The sequence below is a fragment of the Cavia porcellus genome, unplaced genomic scaffold (genome assembly GCF_034190915.1).
Source record: "Cavia porcellus strain 051 isolate PalLab524CR breed Dunkin Hartley unplaced genomic scaffold, mCavPor4.1 scaffold_18, whole genome shotgun sequence".
In the NCBI taxonomy this organism is placed as follows: domain Eukaryota; kingdom Metazoa; phylum Chordata; class Mammalia; order Rodentia; family Caviidae; genus Cavia; species Cavia porcellus.
This window is the reverse complement of record NW_026947501.1, coordinates 23143686-23163138: the sequence shown is the minus strand read 5'-3', so window position 1 is coordinate 23163138 and position 19453 is coordinate 23143686. Positions and strand designations below refer to the sequence as shown.

General features: G+C 43.3%; 1 protein-coding gene and 1 long non-coding RNA gene across 2 annotated transcripts in view; one reads left to right on the top strand and one right to left on the bottom strand.

Annotated features, from left to right (window-relative positions):
• Nucleotides 1-4358: 4358 nt before the first annotated feature.
• The window catches only part of Arhgap25 (Rho GTPase activating protein 25), an 85284-nt gene continuing 70189 nt past the window's right edge, over nucleotides 4359-19453 (bottom strand). Inside the window, exons 7-11 of the mRNA XM_063229542.1 lie at nucleotides 14143-14216; nucleotides 12832-12953; nucleotides 11835-12031; nucleotides 8407-8924; nucleotides 4359-5623 (exon numbers count right to left, since the gene is read on the bottom strand). Coding sequence (XP_063085612.1) covers nucleotides 5416-5623; nucleotides 8407-8924; nucleotides 11835-12031; nucleotides 12832-12953; nucleotides 14143-14216 — 1119 coding nt within the window. The 3' untranslated portion in view covers nucleotides 4359-5415. The remainder of the gene's footprint in view (nucleotides 5624-8406; nucleotides 8925-11834; nucleotides 12032-12831; nucleotides 12954-14142; nucleotides 14217-19453) is intronic.
• LOC134471291 (uncharacterized) lies at nucleotides 14304-18862 on the top strand. The gene is made up of 2 exons (XR_010040592.1): nucleotides 14304-14922; nucleotides 17894-18862. It is a non-coding gene; the product is annotated as an uncharacterized LOC134471291 (long non-coding RNA).

The window sequence follows — 19453 nt, the reverse complement described above, 5'->3', positions numbered from 1 at the left end:
GGTTGAAGTTCCTACAGAATGTGTCTATTGTTCTGCCAGAGACCAGCTGGGCTGGGCCATGAGCTCACTGGGGTCGTTTCCTAAGAGTGGGGTGGCACGTAAACCAAGCTCTCTTCCACAGCTTGGGAAGGAGTGGCTGCTGAGAAAAGTAAGGTCTTTGTATCCTCTGCAGAAAGTCAGGAATGATACAAGCACGAGAAGCAGAGAGAGGGCAAGTCCACGTCAGGGCAACATCAGATGGGCTTGCAATAGATGGGCGTCATGTGGAAATGCTTCCTGGGATTGCTTATCCACCAGGAGTGTTTTGAAAACATCTAGATTGTGTGAAGTAGGCTGAAGACATCCCAGTGCACTACTCTGGAAACTTCACGCCTTCAATTGGGACAGATGCTGTAAACTTCTTCTTAAGGACAGAGCCTATATTGAACTCGACACATCTCCAAATGAAGAAGGGATGGACAAGTGTGATCCCACCACCTCCAACAGTGTAACACCAATCGCACCAGGAACATGAAGTGTTTCTTTCCCTTAAAGGTCTCCCTGGAAATGCATCTTTCAGGTACACTTCACTCCAGGGCCCTCTAGTCATACGGACACAGAGAACATTTCTAAGTGGAAAGGAGACTTGAGAATAACTGAGGGAGGTTGACATGGGGATCCTGGCCCACAGGAACCAGAGACTCCAATGAGACCCCATCCCAGAGCATCCCCAAGGGGCCTTCTACAGGTGGTGCTGATGCACGGGATGATGAATGCCCAGGAGACACGAGGGCCTGTAGCCACCCAGGGCAAGTAGTGTGACTGACTCAAGGCAGTGGAAAAGGCTTCTGCCTGTAGGTGCGTCTCCATCTTGGTGTTGAGTTAGAGAAGGCACAAGTAGTGGTTCTTTTCTGCACTCCTGTCAGGCTTCTGTATAAAAAGTGAGTGTCCTGATATCTTAGTTTTGTGTTACTATAACAAAATACCTGAGATCCTTAACTTAAAAAGAGAAATGTTTTATTATGGGTCACAGCTTTGAATGTCTCCATCAGTGGTTATTTGGTCATGTTGCTTTGGGCCTGTGGTAAGACTATTTATTATAATGGGGTGCATGGTAAAAGGAAGCTTCTCATCTCATGGTAGCTGAGAAGCAAAATCAGAGAAAGAAAGAGGAGGGGTCATGGTTCCAATATTCCCTGCAAAGGCATGCCTCCAATGACCTGAGTTCCTTCTATGCAGGTCCCCTTGTTAAATGTTCCATCGCTCTCCAGTAGTGAGTGCCATAGGCTAGAGATGAGGCCTTCAACACACGGGCTTTTGGGGGACATTCAAGATACAAGTAGTATGCGTTGGGAGTGGTGGCACATGCTTGTAACCTCACCACTCAGGAGCCCGAGGGAGGAGGATCTCTGTGAGTTCCAGGTCAGCCTAGGCTATATAGTGAGTTCAAGGGCAGCCTGGACTACACAGTGAGATCTTTTCTAAAAAATAAACCCCAGTAGCTGCATGCAGAAATTTCACCTCGCTTCTTCGTCCTTAACATACTTATGATGTTGTGCTTCTTCCCTACATGAAAGCATGACCAACATCACCTCACACGGATTGGACAGGCTCATTTCAGTTTTTGGCTCTGCTGCATTAAAACTTCAGCAAAATAAGGTTGGTGGCAGTAAAAAACAAAACAAAACAAAACAAAAAGTTGGGTTTGAGAGTTAAAATGGATAATGCTCAGCACAGATTTTAGTGGGAAGCAAAAGATACCCGCTGCTCTTTATGGTAGTTTTTGTTATGTTGGCCCTGGCATCAAAGGAATCCAGGATGCTTTAACACAGTGAATTTTGGCAAGATTGAGAAATCATCAGTCAGAGAAGAGAGGGCAGAAGGGAAGTCAAAGTGCCAACTTCAACCAAATACCAGGCATGCTTGGGAGCAAGCCAGCTTCTCTACCCTGCAGTCTGAATTCCGCTTTTAACTGTCACTGATTCTACACCCATCTGAGGAGGTCACGGCCCCCCATGGAGGTATTCCCTGTCATACCTATATCTTTGATCTATTCCTTTAGTCATAACACACCGTACTCAGCCAGACACACGTTTCTTCATTACTCAGCTCTCTGCTAGGAATGAGACAACCAATATAGAGATAATATTAATGATTGAGGGGGCCCCACCATTGTCTCCCAGTAAATTCATATTTGTGGTTAATATTCTAAAGGTCACTAGTAGGGATTTCTTGATCTAAGTCAGAAAGGGAGATGGTTTTAATCAGAGACATTCTCAAGAGTTTTAAAATCAAACCCTCAAGGTGCTTGGCTTCTTTGCCTAGGTAGAAAGTCAACCTTTCAAGTGAGTTGAGAGAATCTCAAAATCCTTGGATTTGTCCAGGATTAAGTTACTATTATAGAAAGATTCTTTTCAAATTTCTTTGGGATGAGTTTTCACCATCTGCAAAATGGGTACATAATAAATCTACTCTATCTCTTAGGCATGCTTTATCCTAAAAGAATGAGCCTGTGATAAACCATCATGAAGGAGAACCAGAGAATAAAATTGAAGGGAAGCAGGTAGATTAGTATAATTAGTATTAGATAAACTTGAGCCAAATAATTAGTATTAGTTAAACTTGAGCCAAATAATAGTTTTAGAACAGAGTGTAACAATTCTGGTTGCATATTAGTATCAATTGAAATTTTTTTTAAAAAAATCAGTTCTTAGGGCCCACCTGCAAAGATTCTGATTCAATTGATATGGGTAGAAACTAAACATCAGAATTCTTAAAAAATTCTTAAGATGATCATACCACATGGCCAAGACTGACAGCACTGTTTTAGAGCAGGGTTGGTAAGAGAAAGCCAGTGAACAATGGCATTTTCTTAGGTAGATCTAGGTTGTGAACATAAGCAGATGCCAGCTTTAAATCTGTCAGCAGTAAGCAACTGAGAGTTTTGCACTGTGATTGCAATTCTGGGGGGAAGGCCCTTGGAAAGAAGCTAAAAATCACAGACATCTCTGAAATGTGAGCTAGAGGACCCCTTGAAAATCATCTCCTTGAATCTTCTTTATGGCTGTGGAAAACACCAGCTACTCATTTTGTGTCTTTGGCCTCAATTTCTCTATCCATTAAATAACTGTTTTGCATTACATACACTTAAAGATGTCTTCTAGTTCTATCATTCTAACGATTCTCGGACAGACTTTCAGCATCGGGAAAGATAGAATAGTTACACGCTTCGTGAGTGTTCTGTTCATTCTTTATCTGAATTTACTCTGGAAAATCTGAGCCACAAGCCCTGCAGCTCCAGTTTGTCCTGCTGCTGGCCAAATGCGACCTGGGCTGATGCAGCTGCAGCTCTGTTCTGGAGGCCTCCTTCTGCCCAGCCTCCTGGGGCAGGATGCAGGATTCCATATGATTCTTGCAAAAGGAGCGTGCTTTAATTGCAGGAGCGTCCTCTCTGCTCCCCAGCAAGCACGTGACTGGCTCGCTGCTGGTATCTGCACAGGAAGTGGTGGAATGTGAAAGTTCACCCGATGTCAATGCACACGCGTTCCCAGCCTGTGGAGGCCAGCCAGCAGTTGTTGTGGCAGTCCTTGTCCTGTCCCTCTCAGGAGCCTGTGGCTGCTTCAGTTTCCTGTTTCTTGCTTTTTTGAACAGAGCATAAGGAAACTGGTTAAAGAAGAAAACACCAACAATGTTTATTACATCCTATGCAGCCGGCTCTGGGTGGCAGTGCCACACTTGGTCTCTTCAGGCCTCAAAAAATCTGTTGGGAGGGAATCACCCCAGACGATTCCCAAGCACGAAGTTACTGGACAGCACCAGGTCTGTCTCAAACCTCAGAGAGATGAGTCCTGATATGCGCCATTTCCAGACAGTGCGGGGAAAGAAAGACGTGCAGCAGGAAAATGGGCGTGCACGCTGGAGGCCTTGGCACCTGAGTGGGCAGAGCAGAAGACGAAAGGAGACGAGAGGCAGATTTAGTGCAGTCTTGTCCACGCAACGGTTTTGGAAATAAAGCTGAGAATTTCGGGGTCCAACAGAGCACCTGACGTCTTCAGTACCAACTTCCAGAAACTGGACCTCAGCTCAGGCAAGGCCTAGAGCTACCCTGTCATGTATCTTAAGCTTATGTTTTTGAGGCACTGAGTACGGTGGTATCCAATAAGCCAGAAGTGGTGATGCACCTCTGTAATCCCACCATCCAGGAGGCGGAAGCCGGAAGATCACCATGAGTGGTGAGTTTGGGCAAGTGAGTTCAAAGCCAGTCTGAACTACACAGTAAAATCTGTCTCAAAAAAAAAAAAAAAAGAGAGAGAGAGAGTGAAAGAAAAAAAAAAGAAAAAGAAAAGAAAAAATAGGTGTCTAATTAAAGAACAAGAAGATCTGAGGAAATCAAATATTTTATTTATATTCCTAATAATGTCCCAAATCGCCCCTTTACCCTGCCACCACATCTTCTGCACACTGACCATCTGCTGGAAAATTCATCTCCCAGATGTTGTCCAGTGCCCAGTGTAGCTTTACAAGGTAGAATCACTTGCACTTTGCAAGTGGAAAAAATATTATTCTCATAACTTTTACTAAATAAAATCACAAGTGTCTAAGGTCACATCGGAGCAGGAAGGCATTCGTCTTGGGCCTCCACACACAGTTGAGGCCATTTGAAAGGCAAAAGAGTGTTTGTTCTGATCAGCAAACCATGGGCCCCCAAGAGAGGTACATCTCCTCAGAGAAAAGGGTGTCATTTACTAATTCTTACAAAGGTGTTGTGTGCACTAGCAACAGCCTTGCTCTTTCTTTTTTGTTTTTAAAGTTACTTTATTTGAATACAATTTTGTCTTCAATTTTGCATTTATAAATATAGTTTATTGCTTGATTTGTTTTAATCTAACCTTGGGTCTGAGAACCCCTGGAGCAGAATGGGGTTCCCACCGCAGCAGGAGCAGCCTCCCAATCACACAGTCCTCCATGAGGAGCTCTGAAGAGCTGAATACCATTTTCTGCCCGTGCCCCAGAGATATTTTGAAGCCATCTGACTGGGTGAGCTATTTCACGCAGAAACAAACAACTAATGTCTCTTCCCAGTTTGAGATTAGGGCCAGCTTTCCATGTGGGTCCTGAGATATCACTGTCTCGTGCAGCTCTGTTGGAACTAGTTATCCACCATGGAAGGTTTCATTCACTCTTCCCGAGGCCACAAAGGAATAATACAATCCCTTCAAGTTCAACAACAAGTGGTCACAGGTGTCCACACGTGTCCCTCCTCATTCTCATCCATCTGCGAGCTCCACTGATTAACTTACTGGGCAAAGTAACATTTCCCTACAATGTCCTTTCCCTCTGAGGGAGTTAAATTACCTCTCCAGCTGTTATGCACCACTGAGAATAGGAGCAGAGTCAAACTTCTGTTGGGTCATCCTTGTGGTCCTTGCAGGACCCTCAAGGATCAGTCTTGGGCTCCTTCATGGATTTAACAAACTCCTTGACTTCTTCTTCCAAAACCCTGTTCCTCCTCTCCACGTCCTCCCGGGAGCGCTCCACATTGCGAAGGCTAATTTCCAGAGCTGCAAATTTCTTCTTTTCCTTCTCTAACTCTTCGTTGAGCTTTACCACTTTAGCCCAGACGTCATAATTTTCCTTCTCAAGACTGTGAGGAAGGAAAGAAAAGAATGAAAGAGTAGGGCATTAATGTTAAACTCTTTAAATCACATTCCCTCACTCAGAACACCACTATTCCTTCTCCTTTGCAAAACTCACCAGTGAAGTCCCTCCCACGCTTCTCATTTATGTTTTTCTCCTGTGCCTTCCAAGAAACTCCAGTACGGAGTATGACTGAGCCCTTTCTTTGTCATTCAACACCATCTTGTGATATCACTTGTGATACTGTCTCTCATATTTTTTATACGTTTTATATCCTCAACCAGATAGCAAAATCTTTGAAAGAAGAGTTTGCTCTAATATGCAGATGCCACTCTATGGCACCTAGTCTCTGGCTTCTGGCCCAGTGTGTATTCTGTGTGCCCAACATTCCTGGGCCTATGATGCCTCCTCACCCTGTTCCAAAGCATGAATCAGAACCTTTCTTTATTAAAATCTCCTTGGGATCAAGATTTGGAGGAGCAAAAGAGCAGTGTGGCCTCCAGGCCACTCTCCTGTCAGCTCCAAGCCAAAGATCTATAGGTTTTCTTGCGTCCCAGGATTTTTATTGCAACTCAACAAAATCTTAATATAGTCCCAAGTGCGTCTTCTCAGACTATCAAGCCTTAGGGATGGGTGTATTCATCCCATTTTTAACAGACCTTGGCCCATTCTGCACGTCACAGTCCTTCAGAATCTTGCCTACCTCTGCCTTTACTGTCTTACAGAGAAATTGGTCTCATTCATTTTGACCCTTTCCTTACAAATTTCATTTTCTTCTCAAAGTTCTCCGTAGCCTATAACTTAGAGAAAGTCCAAGTGAGACACTGTACTCCTGACCACTGATTCTAGTGGACAGGTAGAATCTGAGCAGGCTCAGGAGCCTGGCCTGCAATCCCACTCCACCAGTGATCAGTCATATGAGCTGCTGGCATATTTCCTGAGCTCCCATTTCTTCTCCTGTTTCACAGGCTTACTGTAGGGGTTCCATTAGATGTGTCCAAAGCACAAAGTTTAGCTCCTTCCAGCAGTTCATCATTCTCTCCCTGCTATGGATGGCAGTCCCTTGGTAGGTGGACTCACAGGACTCTGTTTTATTTAGAAGGATCAGCCACTGCTGTGGCAGCTGGGTCTCTACCAGTGACACCCATACTAAAGTGTGTGTAGTTAAACTGCATTGTCAACTTGATTGTCTTCAAAGCTGCTCAGGGGATTAGTGAAGCACACTTTGGTTGTGTCTGGATGGGTTATGGAGGTGTGAGTTGGGGTATTCCATACAGTCCCTGGCTCTTTCCTCTCTGGCATGTTCCTATGCCTTGCTTTCCAGCTGCCAAGAATTTAACAATTTTGCTCCACCACATCTTTCTGCCATGTTGTTTCTGTGCCATCCAAGCACAGACTAAAACTTCTGAACCTAAGAGCCAAATTAAACCTCTCCCCCTATAAACTGTAGATGTCAGGTAGTTTGTCCAACAAAGCTGACCGGTACACAGCACAATCAGCCTTCTCTGGGCTGCTTTGGTCACTGCCAAGATGTCAACTGGCAATGACCAATTGGTGGCTTATAATCCTACAAGGGATAAATTTCAGATTCTTAGCTAAAAGCATTACATTTTGCTTCTATATAGACAGCTCCATGCAGGGTACATGGATGAGGGCCCATAGCTTTCTTTCTTCCCGTATCCTAATGGATAAAGAAGTGACCATAAATATGAAAACCCATTAGTGCACATTTGCCAATCTTATGACTAATGTTCATGTGAGCTAACATAGAATGAGGTTATGGCTCATAAAAAAGAATTTCCAGGCCAATCAGCAGTATGAAAAGACTCCAAGAGAATTCTTCATCGACCCGAGAGAACACTTCCTATGCACTTGGCCTAGGCATTAGATTGTGCTGTCTGCCTGTAGCTTTGCTCAGGGAGAAGTCAGTGACTGGATGATGCACAAATCTGTTGGAAGCCTGCACCACTGTCAGGTTTCCCAGGGGCTGGCAAAACCTCCTGTATCTGTGTCTCCTACAACTTGCTCTCCCCCTGAGCCAGGCCCTTCCATTCCTCCTGAGCACCAGTGTACCGAGTCTGCACTTCTCACAGCCTCCACCATGGCTTCTCTGTTCCTGGCACACTTCTCTCCATCTGTACATCTGGCTCATCCCCTCATCTCCTCCAGGCATCTCCTTAGATGCCACTTTCTTGGTGAGGCTTTCCCCAAACACTCTATTTAATACTAACATTTCTAATAAATGTTTGTACTCTCCAACCTCTTGACCTATTTGTTTTCCCCAAAGCGTTTTCCAGCATTTGACATAATGTGTTTTATTCCATAGTTTTATTATTTGTTGCCCCCAGTAGAAGAGGGGACTGTAGGTATATAGTTTTTATGGTGCTGTCTTGCTCCGTGCTCTTCCCCAAAACCTCAAAGAGAGCCTGGCAGGAAGTGGGTACTCAAAAAGTATTTGCAGAAATTGAAGAATGCTGTTCATGTGAAATATTTTCTCTTAATTCAGTAAATATGATGATCTATAAAGAACCACTACTAGGAAATTGTTAGGTTAGCTACTTAAACTAGGTATTTAAGTTTTCCTAATTCTATTAAAGCATTAGGTTTTCATTAACTTCATCAGCCCATCACCACATTTACCCTTTTCCTTAGAAAAACTCAGCACATATATTACTACTTCTGCTATGTAGAAAATCTATAATGTGACCTCTTCAGCAGATGAGAACAATCCAGATGGCTTCGAAGGATGGAAGCCTAGTGCTTCTCCATGGTTTTCTGTACGTAACTTACTTTTTAATCTGTTCCTCATAAGTTTTCTTCTGTGTTTCTATTTGCATCCGTAGGTCCTGGACCGTCTTCTGCAAAGAATCAAGTACCTCTTCTGCAGGCCCCGTTTCAGAGTCTGTGCTTGCAAAAGCATCTCTCTTGGAGTCAGAGGTAGGGGAAGAGAGGGTACCCCCTTCACACCCATGAGACCCTGGCTGGGTAGGGACATTATCATAGGTTGAAGTTCTCTGGGAGTCAGAAAGATGGTGCAAGTCTTGAGACATAGTTCTCCTGTGCCCTTCCCCGGCCTTAGCCTCTGATGAAGGTGACCAAAACTCATTTTTAAAGATCTCCACTCTGTTGCTGTTGGTATTTGGAAAAGCTGATGTCAAGAAACATTTCCGGTTAGGGAGTGTTTGAGTCCTTTTTCGAGACTGCAGCTTCCAATCGCCTGGCTTTTCTCGGGAGGCATTGCTGCTGTCATCCTGAGGCCTGTCACTTGGCTGTGATCCTGAGGGGCTGGTGGCATTGGAGTCACTTGTCTAGAAAAAAAAGTCATGGTTGTTACATGAGTTTTCTCACCTATGTGCCAGGCCCCCCAAAGAAGGATTAGAGACCTGGATGAAAATGTTCCCCTGATTGCACACCTGTGACACTGAATTAGAAGACTATCTCTTAGCTTATTAACTTGGCCGATTAGCTGCCTGGTAATTTTTCAAAAGAGTGTTGCAGTGAAGGACCTAATTCATGCTGTAGAGATAAAGTGATGACCAAAATAATTGCCTGTTTGTGGCTAAATAATCTTAAACTAAGATTCTTTTATAAGCTTAGGATGAATGATCTTTTAAACTATCCCTAAAAGTCCAGAAGCCATAAAGAAAAGTACAAAGAATTTAACTGATGTGGATTTCTGTGACCTTCAAAATTAAAATGAACAGAAGAAGCAAATTACTACATACTATACAAATACCAAAAGATAAACTGACAAATATTTACAATGTATATATAGGCAATTCTCCTTTATACACAAAGGGGACACTCCTGTTAGCTATGATTATGTAAAGTTTATAAAAATTGAGAAAAAATGACCAACAATCAATGTAAATATGGTCAATGGACAAAATTAAACAGTTCATACAGGTTAAAAAATTACAACTTGTCTGCACACATTAAAAATATGTTTAAAGGGGCTGGGGATTTAGCTCAGCGGCATAAGCACCTGCCTTGCAAGCAGGCAGTCATGAGTTCGATCCCCGGTACGGATAAAAGGAAAAAAAAAAAAAAAAAAAAAAAGAAAATAGGAGAAACTCAAGATTTAGATTACTAACCAGTACAGTAATCTCAGTTACCCCAGAGGCTGAAGTAAGGAGATCACAAGTTCAAAGTTGCCCTGCACAATTTAGTGGGACTGTGTCTCAAAATAAAATTTAATAAAGATTGCTGATGTACCTCGATAGTAGAGCATTTCCTCAGGGTTAACACTGGCAAAAAATTACAATTGCTACGATGTTACTTCTCGCCTATCAGATGGGCAGCTTTCAATAACACCACATTAGAAAACATATTCTATTGCTGAAACCCTGGGAGATAAGAGAGTTCTTAAGCATTGCTTGCATAAGTATAAAATAGCACAAATGCTAATATCTTTTGTCAAAATCATATATTTAAGTCTATTTACATTCTGACCCACCTATTCCACTTCTGGGAATGTATTCCAGAAATAAACTTGCCTGGGTACAAAAGGAGATATGGTCAAAGTTATTCAATATTGCCTTGCTTTTGTGCAAAAGACTGAAAATAACTGTCCTAAGTGTTCTGTTCAGTATATTATGATATGTGCACAGAATGGAACACTATACACCTGCTAAAAGCATAAGATTATGTGAGAGAACTGCTCAGGTATTGATGTGAAAAAGTTGCCAGGTTACGCTATTAGCTTAAAAAATTCAACACACAGAGTAGTGTGTGTGTGTGTGTGTGTGTAGAGAGAGAGAGAAATTAAATTATATTTTATGTAAACATGGAAGTAAGGTAATAATTTACATTCATGTATTATGCTGCAATTACATAAAGGAACAACCACCAGAGAAACTATTAAAGGCAGGGAGACATAAATTGCATGGGTCTAAGAGGGGAGGGAGCAGGACTTCTCCATGTATAACTTTTTTATCCTTTTAACTTTTCGAATCATGTGCATATATCATAAATTTTTAAATGAGAGAGGGGAAGAAGGAGATGGACTGGGAGAAGAAGGGGGAGAGGGGACTCAAAGCACAAAAAACAGGAACATGAGAGTTCAAGCTTTTTGTGCCTTCTAGATGTTCGCCTGCACCTCACTCTGGATTCAAAAGCACCCGAGAATGAAGCAGGAACTACACTGAGTCCAACCCTGAGACACACTGGAGCGTCTACCTTGGGCGAGCTGGTCAACCTCTGTGGCCTCAGTTTCTCACTTAAAGGACGCACATGATAACTTCCGCCCTGCAGAGTTATGGAGAAGACTCCAAAGGTGATATATTTAAATGTCTTGGCCCAGTGGCTGCCCATAGCAAATGGAGAATTCTGAAAACCTTGTAAATGAGCATAGTAATGGCTCTGCTCAGGGACTGCTGAGATGGTTTTATTACATAAAATAAGCATTTTGAATTTTAATTTATTTTTAAGATGGTCACAAGATGCTTATTTCCAGACAAACCTCATCTAAGAAAGAACACAATCACCAGAATTACTATTTTTATTTTTTAACTGCAGGGTTAATAGTATTATAGGTAATTTAAATTATGTGGCCAATCAGAAGTCTTAAATTCATTACTTGGCCACACATAAAGAAAGCTGCATATAAAGTTCATATGTTCTTTTTAAAAATATTTGTTTCTATAAACACATAAAAATATTTGACCTTTACAAATTAATGCCCCCAAATAGTCCACGTCGTGGAATCTGCAGAGTTTTGGGATGCTGAGAACGTGAGTTTCAACCGCTCAGTACAAATGAGGGGGGTGACACTGTGAGCAGGCTTATCAGGGAATGAGAAATATTACACGAAATAGCACACGCTCTGAGCGAGGAATCACGTTTCAGAGTTAGCAGGAAACCAGTTCTCTCTGGACTTTCACACAGACTTTTCAACAAATCTCACTAAAACATTTACAATATGGTGCCTATTTTTTTCCCTTTAATTGGCCTGGACATTCGGTATTTGAAAAGGTCTCTCTTTCAGAGAGGTTTCCTAGAGGATCCATTGCCCACCCATTGGGACACAGGTGCACAGTTACAACCCACCCCCAAGACACTGACAGAGAATGGGCCTCGAAAGAGGCAAGGATTTCAAGATGCTCACGTGGTCTGCACCAGCTGTAGACAGCCCCAAACTCACCCCAGAGCAGCTCTTACATGACATGCTTTGGCACAAAGGAAGAGTCAAAGGAGGCGGAAAGCAGACTGTGTCTTACCACATTACTGAAGTTGTCTGTCTTAGAAATGGAGGGGTCTTCAGTGGCATCCCAGCCCACAGAGCTTCGGGGCACTGGAGGTTTCTTGGGGTCATTTTTCTGGGCAGGAGGTGATAAGGGTATATCCTTGGACTTGGGGAAGAGGACTTCATGATCTCTGATCATCATGGTCATCACTCTTTGGATCTGAGGAGTCCCTGGGAAAATAAAGAGGGTCACAGCGCTGGACCGTGGGACAGAGGGCAGGAAGCCCTCAAAATTTCCTACCAACACTACATATCCAAATGTGGCTCAGAAGCTCATTTTGCTCCTCACAGGTCCTTTTTAAAGTCCTTTGAATGGGAGATTATGGTGAAAACGATGGAATAGAAGAAAATGTGAGAATACAGCCAAAGAGGAGACTTTTTAAAGATCTTTTCAGCCTACATTGCACAAGGTCACTTAATCAGAAAAGCAGGCCATATAACAGGAGGGAAAAGGAAAGCATCTTTCTTCTGGGCTGTGGCCCTCAGCATGGCATCTGATTTCTCACTGGACACATGGCAAACATGAGTCACGCATATTCTGCCTCCTCACACACAGTAGATGTCAGTACTCAATGCCAAGACTTTTGCTTATTGAGCGAACACCCTCAGAACTTTCTGACCCCAGCACTCCAGCAGCCTTTTAATGAGATAGATTATAAAATGAAACCTTGTTTTCTTTGTCTGGCTAAGGGTATAGAAAAGTAATAGAAAACTAGGAAACATTCTTTTCATGGTAGCCTATTGTACTGAATAACTATTGAGAATATTCCTGACCTCTTTTCCTCTCTCTTGTGATCTGGAAAATTGATCAAATTCTAGCTCTGCCTACCTCATAGCACTTTTAATATAATTCAGATATGATAATCAGTTGAACATGCTTTGTAAACTGCAGATCAGGACACAAACATTAGTAACAGTGTTACTGTCCCTTACTGCATGCATGCCTTTGTTGCAGGACCAGCCTTATGTACCTCTCATGATCACAGCGGGGTCCTCCACCTTTGACTTGATGAGATTCACACCAATGACTGTAGCCAGGTTGTCCACACTCATCTTGTTCACAGCACAGTTCAGCTGGATTTCATGCAGAAACCTGCAGGCAGCCAAGAAATCCCATAGTAGAAATCAGCAAGTTGCCAAGAAAGGTACTTCAAGGTACCAGTGAGGCCCTGGTAGGATGCCAACTCTTTCCTCTTATGTCAGGAATAAAACTGCTTTGTTCTTCTCACAAGAGTTGAGCTTTGACCTGAAGGATCTAGGATCCTTACGGAAGGAGAAACCATGAGGGACAATGTGCCCAAGCTGCCAGGGAAAGGGTGGGACCTGGGGAGGAGAATCGCACAAGTGGGTGACAGGCTCCAGCTTTTTAATTCTTAGTTTTTTGTCTTTTTTTGAGACAGGGTCTCCCTATTTGGTTCAGGCGGGCCTTGGGCTTCCTTCCTAGCCCAGTCTGGTCTTGAACTTGGAACGATCTGCCTTCCTCTAACTCCTTTACAACATAAGAGAAGCACATTATAATTGCAAGCCAAAAAAAGTGAGATAAAACCATATGTGTATCTGGGTAAATATAATATGTATAGTAAAATTTCAATTAGCTATAAAAATATCAAGAAACACTTGGAAAGATATAAGCCCAGGTATTGTTTGACAAGGAGTTGTGAGTAATTTTTATTTCTTATTTACAGGTCACTGTATCTTATTTTGTTCTAAAGCAAGAAACTATCGCTCGTATAATATGGAAGCTACATTGTGAAAATATAAAAGTCAAAATTAAGGTCGGTGTGTAACAGAGATTCAAGTTTCTGACCCAGCAGATCTGGATCTATCCACAAACTAGAAACAGCAGCTGGCGGGTCCCTAGAAAGGACTGAAGGACAGCAGAGGGGTGCCCCAGAATGAATGTCTCTGGGTCATTAAACTGTGGTCCAGAGTCAGGAAGCTAGAGACAATGCTAGAAACGTAAGGGTTCAGGGCTCTGCTCCACGGCCAGGACTCTGGGCAGTGGCCCAGCAGATGTAGGACCATGCTTATTTTGTAGTTTTAGGGGTCTTGGACATTATCTTGTGGGAACATGCATCTCTCTCTTCTCTGTGTCTCTCTCTGTCTCTCTGCCTCTGTCTGTCTGTCTCTCTCTCTCTCTCTCTCTGTCTCATTCTTTCTCTTTGTCTCTCCCCACCCTTCTGCTGTGTGAACACAGCTGACTCCCCCGAGTTCCTCCTCTTCTAAGCAGGAGCTGCTTTCTGATGTGGCTCAAAAGTGTAGAGCTGATATCAGGAGCTCACCGGCAGATGTAGCTCAGGAGGCTGTAGTTGTTCCGAGGAAGGAGGGAGAGCTGTTTCATCAACTCCTGCTGAGCCTAGGAAAAACATTTTAACACGTCAGCCAGGCTTCCCACTGACCAGCAGGGCGCTGGCAACATCACTGATGTACCTGCACCGAAACACCACTTGAGCAATCACTCCCGATCTTAGATCTTAGGGTTTTGCAAGTAGTTTAAAGGATTACTTGGAACTTGTAGGGAGCCGAGTGACAGGCATTGCTGCCTAGATGTCTCTCTCTCTCTCTCCTATGGGCACTGCGTCTGACTACATTAACCATAATCCTCTTCTGCTTACGTCACTTATCCGGATGTGATGGTAACCCTGTTGTATTCATCTGTTTAACCTCTTCCTGTCCCAGCTCCCGCCCTTAGCCTATAAAAGGTGTGATTATTTTCTCAATAAACCGGAGGCTTGATTGGGTTAACATCAACTTGCCTTCGTCTCTTTTTGTCTCCCCCATGTCTTTTATTTAATCCCCGTTTCCCCTCCAGGAGCTCTGAACTTGTTGATCTGCAGGCCGGATCAAGTGGCGCCCAACGTGGGGCCCCTGGCACGGAGAAGTTAACGAGGGAGCCGTTCGAGAGACAGCCGGCTTAAACCGAAAGTGAAAGCAAATTGAACCAGAGACCTCGGCCGAGGAATGAGTAAACTGAATCAAGGATTAAAGCTTAAAGCAACAGGACATTAAATCAAGTGCCGAGACCTGCGCAGACGACTACCCGACGTCCTGCCCGAGTCACGGTGAGTGAACGACAACCCCATTTCCCTTTCCCGACATGGGTCAAGTATTGAGCGAACACAAAGTGTTCGTCGGAGGCCTTATAAAGGCATTAAAGACAAGAGAGATAAGGGTTGAAAAAAAAAAAGAATTATTACAGTATTTTCAGTTTATTCATAAGGTTTGCCCTTGGTTCCCCCTAGAGGGTTCTATAGATACCAAGAGGTGGAATACAGTAAGAGATGTTTTAAAAGATTATTATAGAGTTTTCGGTCCAAAAAAGGTTCCTGTGACCACCTTTACATATTGGAATTTAATTTCTGAGCTGCTTGCCCAGAGGCATGCAGACCCTCAGGTTGAGGAGACAGTTACACTAGGTGAGGCTGCCTTGCGCAACTCCTTGTGCCTCCATGGCCAACTGGGGATTCATATAAGCCTTTAAAAACAACCTTAACTCTGAAAAGCTTGCAACCGCACAACAGCTGGTGCAGGACCAGTTAGATGCAGGCCACATTGTTCCTAGTAATTCCCCTTGAAACACACCTATCTTTGTTATCCGGAAAAGGTCAGAAAAGTGGAGGCTGCTACAAGACCTTAGGGCGATAAATAAGACAATGGTCTTAATGGGGCCCCTACAGCCAGGCCTCCCCTCACCCAGTGCCATTCCTTTAGGATTTTTTAAAATTGTCATAGATCTTAAAGATTGCTTTTTCTCTATTCCTTTACATCCAAAGGACCAAAAGCGTTTTGCCTTCAGTCTCCCATCAATTAATTTTAAAGCCCCTATGCAGAGATTTCAATGGAGGGTTTTGCCACAAGGTATGGCCAACTCCCCAACACTATGCCAGTCTTTTGTAGCCACTGCAATACAGTCAGTCAGAGATCATTGGCCACATATCTATATTATTCATTACATGGACGATATCTTCTTGACAGGAGATGATCAAAACCAAACCCTAAGGTGCTACCAGGACTTACAGGTTGCCTTACAAGAGGCTGGACTTCAAATAGCCCCTGATAAAGTACAGCTTACTGATCCATATACTTACTTGGGTTTTCAATTATGTGGCACTCAAATACTCTCTGTAAGGCCCCAACTGAGGCTTGATGGCCTCAGAACACTTCATGACTTCCAAAAACTATTGGGAGATATTAATTGGCTCATACCATTTTTAAAACTAACTAAACATGATTTACAGCCCCTTTATGCACTGCTTCGGGGAGACATAGATCCAACTTCCCCCCGAGAGCTTACACCTGATGCCAGGAGAGCGCTCAGTAAAGTAGAAGAGGCTATTGCTCAACAAACTGTTTCCTTTATGGACTACAATGAGCCTTTACAGTTTCTCATTTTTAATACAAAGCTTTGCCCTACAGCAGTGTTCTGGCAACAAGCTCCCCTCATGTGGGTCCATTTACCAGTCTCTCCAAAAAGAACACTTTTGCCTTATTTCCAAGCTGTCTCAGACCTAATAATCCAGGGTAGAAAACAGGAAAAATGTTACTTTGACAAAGAACCAGACATTATCATTCAACCTTTTACAAAAGACCAAATAGATTGGCTACTTCAGAGTACTGAAGTGTGGCCTATTGCCTTAGCTTCCTATTCAGGGACTATTGACAATCATTACCCTCCAAATAAGCTAGTTGACTTTGCTAATCGTCACTCATTTATATTCCCTAAAGTCACAGCTTCACAACCCCTTCCGGGTGCCCTGGTTTTATTCACTGATGGCTCATCCTCTGGAAGAGCTGCTTATGTATCTCAAGACAATGTTTCTACCCTCCAGGCAGATACTTCCTCTACACAATTAGCAGAGTTAGAAGCTATTCTTGCAGCTTTTGCTGCTTACTCTGACCAACCATTTAATTTGTATACTGACAGTGCTTACCTTGCTCAGTCTGTTCCATTATTAGAGACTGTTGCTATTATATGTCATGCTTCCCCAGCTACAAATCTGTTCAAACAATTACAATGCTTCATACGGCTTTGCCGTCATAAGTTCTTTATCGGTCATCTGCGAGCTCATTCCAACCTCCCAGGGCCTCTTGCCCAAGAAAATCATTTGGCTGATGTTGCTGTACGAACACAGGTTTTTATGGCTCAGGACTCCAAGGTGTCTGAGGCCCAACAAGCCCACCAGCTACATCACCTCAATGCTCACACCCTCCGCCTTCTCTACAAAATTACCCGTGAACAAGCCAGACAAATTGTAAAAAATTGCCCATCTTGTGCTATCCACTCACCTGTTCAACACCTAGGAGTCAACCCTAGAGGTTTAATTCCTAATGCCTTATGGCAAATGGATGTTACCCATTTCAATAAGTTTGGCAATCTAAAATATGTACATGTCATTATTGACACTTATAGTGGCTTCATTTTTGTCACTCTCCAGACTGGAGAAGCTGCTAAACACATTATAGCCCATATGCTGTCAGCCTTCTCAGTTCTGGGATGTCCTCAACAGCTCAAGACCGATAATGGCCCTGGCTATACCAGCACCTCCTTTGCTCAATTTTGTAAAAGCCTTAATATCCTCCACACTACAGGTATACCTTATAATCCTCAGGGACAAGGCATTGTTGAACGTGCGCATCGTTCTCTTAAATTCACCATAGATAAAATAAAAAGGGAGACATGGTACCCCACCCAGGGGTCCCCTAGAAATGTCCTTTCACATGCTCTTTTTATTTTAAATTTTCTGACCCTGGATGCTTCAGGCTGCTCCGCAGCATCTCGGTTTTAACATACTCCGACTCAAACACGGTTTACATCTGTTTTATGGAGAGACCCACTAACCAATGTGTGAAATGGCCCTGATCCAGTCCTTATCTGGGGACGAGGTTCAGTGTGTGTTTACTCTCAACAAGATAGAGAAGCTAGATGGCTACCTGAACGCCTCGTAAAACAAGTAGACAGTTCTTCAAAAACCCCATGTAACGCCCAGAAATAATGTTATTTCCTGAGGCACAATCCCCTGTGTTCTCTTACAGGTGACACATCTCCCTGGAGCCTTATGCTGCTTAACCAGCCTTCTTGAGCCACACCACACCCATGGTGGATTTTGACCCCTGCCAAACAGACTACAACTGCTGACAGCCATACACAAAACCCCATGACTGTGGAAGAGGCTCTTCTCGGTCTGGAGGACCATACGCCAGCCAAATAGACTGCATCCAGTGTTATACAAGACATGCTCTAAAACACAAGAAAATGACTTCATACAGAGACACCAACAAATGGCTGTCAACCCCTTCTCCTTGATTTTGGGGGGGGGAGTTTTTCCCTTACCTAGTCCCACTTTTGGGTCCCCTAGCTGACCTATTGTTTCTCATTTCTGTGAGTCTTGTATTTTTCAGAGGATTATGATGTTCATTAATAACCGGATAGACACATTTATGGCAAAGCCCATTCAGGTACACTACCATCAGCTAGAGATGACAGATCAACAAACCTACAGGGAAGAAATTCCCACGAGTGGCCCATATGATGATGCGGCCTGACTGCCCTGGGGCAATGGACAGGCAGTCAGAGACGGGCAACTAGGACATACATGTTAATTCCAACGGCCACCTAAGACAGGCACAGGACCAACTGCTGTTCTGCAAGCCCATGACGGGTAAGGCCTGGTTGGGTTCATACAATGAGGTCCTTGACCTAAGACAGACGCTGTCCTCACAGGGCCTGCCATACTCTTAATTAAATAATATAAAAAGGGAGGAGATGTAGGGAGCCGAGTGACAGGCATTGCTGCCTAGATGTCTCTCTCTCTCTCTCCTATGGGCACTGCGTCTGACTACATTAACCATAATCCTCTTCTGCTTACGTCACTTATCCGGATGTGATGGTAACCCTGTTGTATTCATCTGTTTAACCTCTTCCTGTCCCAGCTCCCGCCCTTAGCCTATAAAAGGTGTGATTATTTTCTCAATAAACCGGAGGCTTGATTGGGTTAACATCAACTTGCCTTCGTCTCTTTTTGTCTCCCCCATGTCTTTTATTTAATCCCCGTTTCCCCTCCAGGAGCTCTGAACTTGTTGATCTGCAGGCCGGATCAGGAACTCTACAAATCCTCAGAAAGTTTCAAGCAATAATGTAGAAGAAGGCCATAGTTTGAGTGTAATTTTTATATTTGGCTGTAATTATGTCACCCCATCTCACCCTGATCATCTTCATTACTACAGGCATTGACTATTTGACAACTCACACTCACACTAGTTATTTGCTTAATGGATGCCTGAGATGTAATGATCCACCAAAGAAAGAACTGGGCCACAATCAGATTCTCAGAATCACTTCTAAAGCTGTGAAGCAGGGGAGACACTTGTGTGAAGACTTTCAAATGTCTTGTTCTGTACTGTTGTGATCAATTCTATTGTACCTCATGATATAGGCAACTCAATTTAAAAATAGCAAGAGGCACAATGGTAACCACTTTTGATCACCTGGTATTCTATTTTTGCATCATGTACTATGCCCATCCTTTTGTTCTAACTGACTCTGTTTTGCTTAGTCATGTTTGGTTTTATTCTCTTCAAAAAAAGTAATAAGAA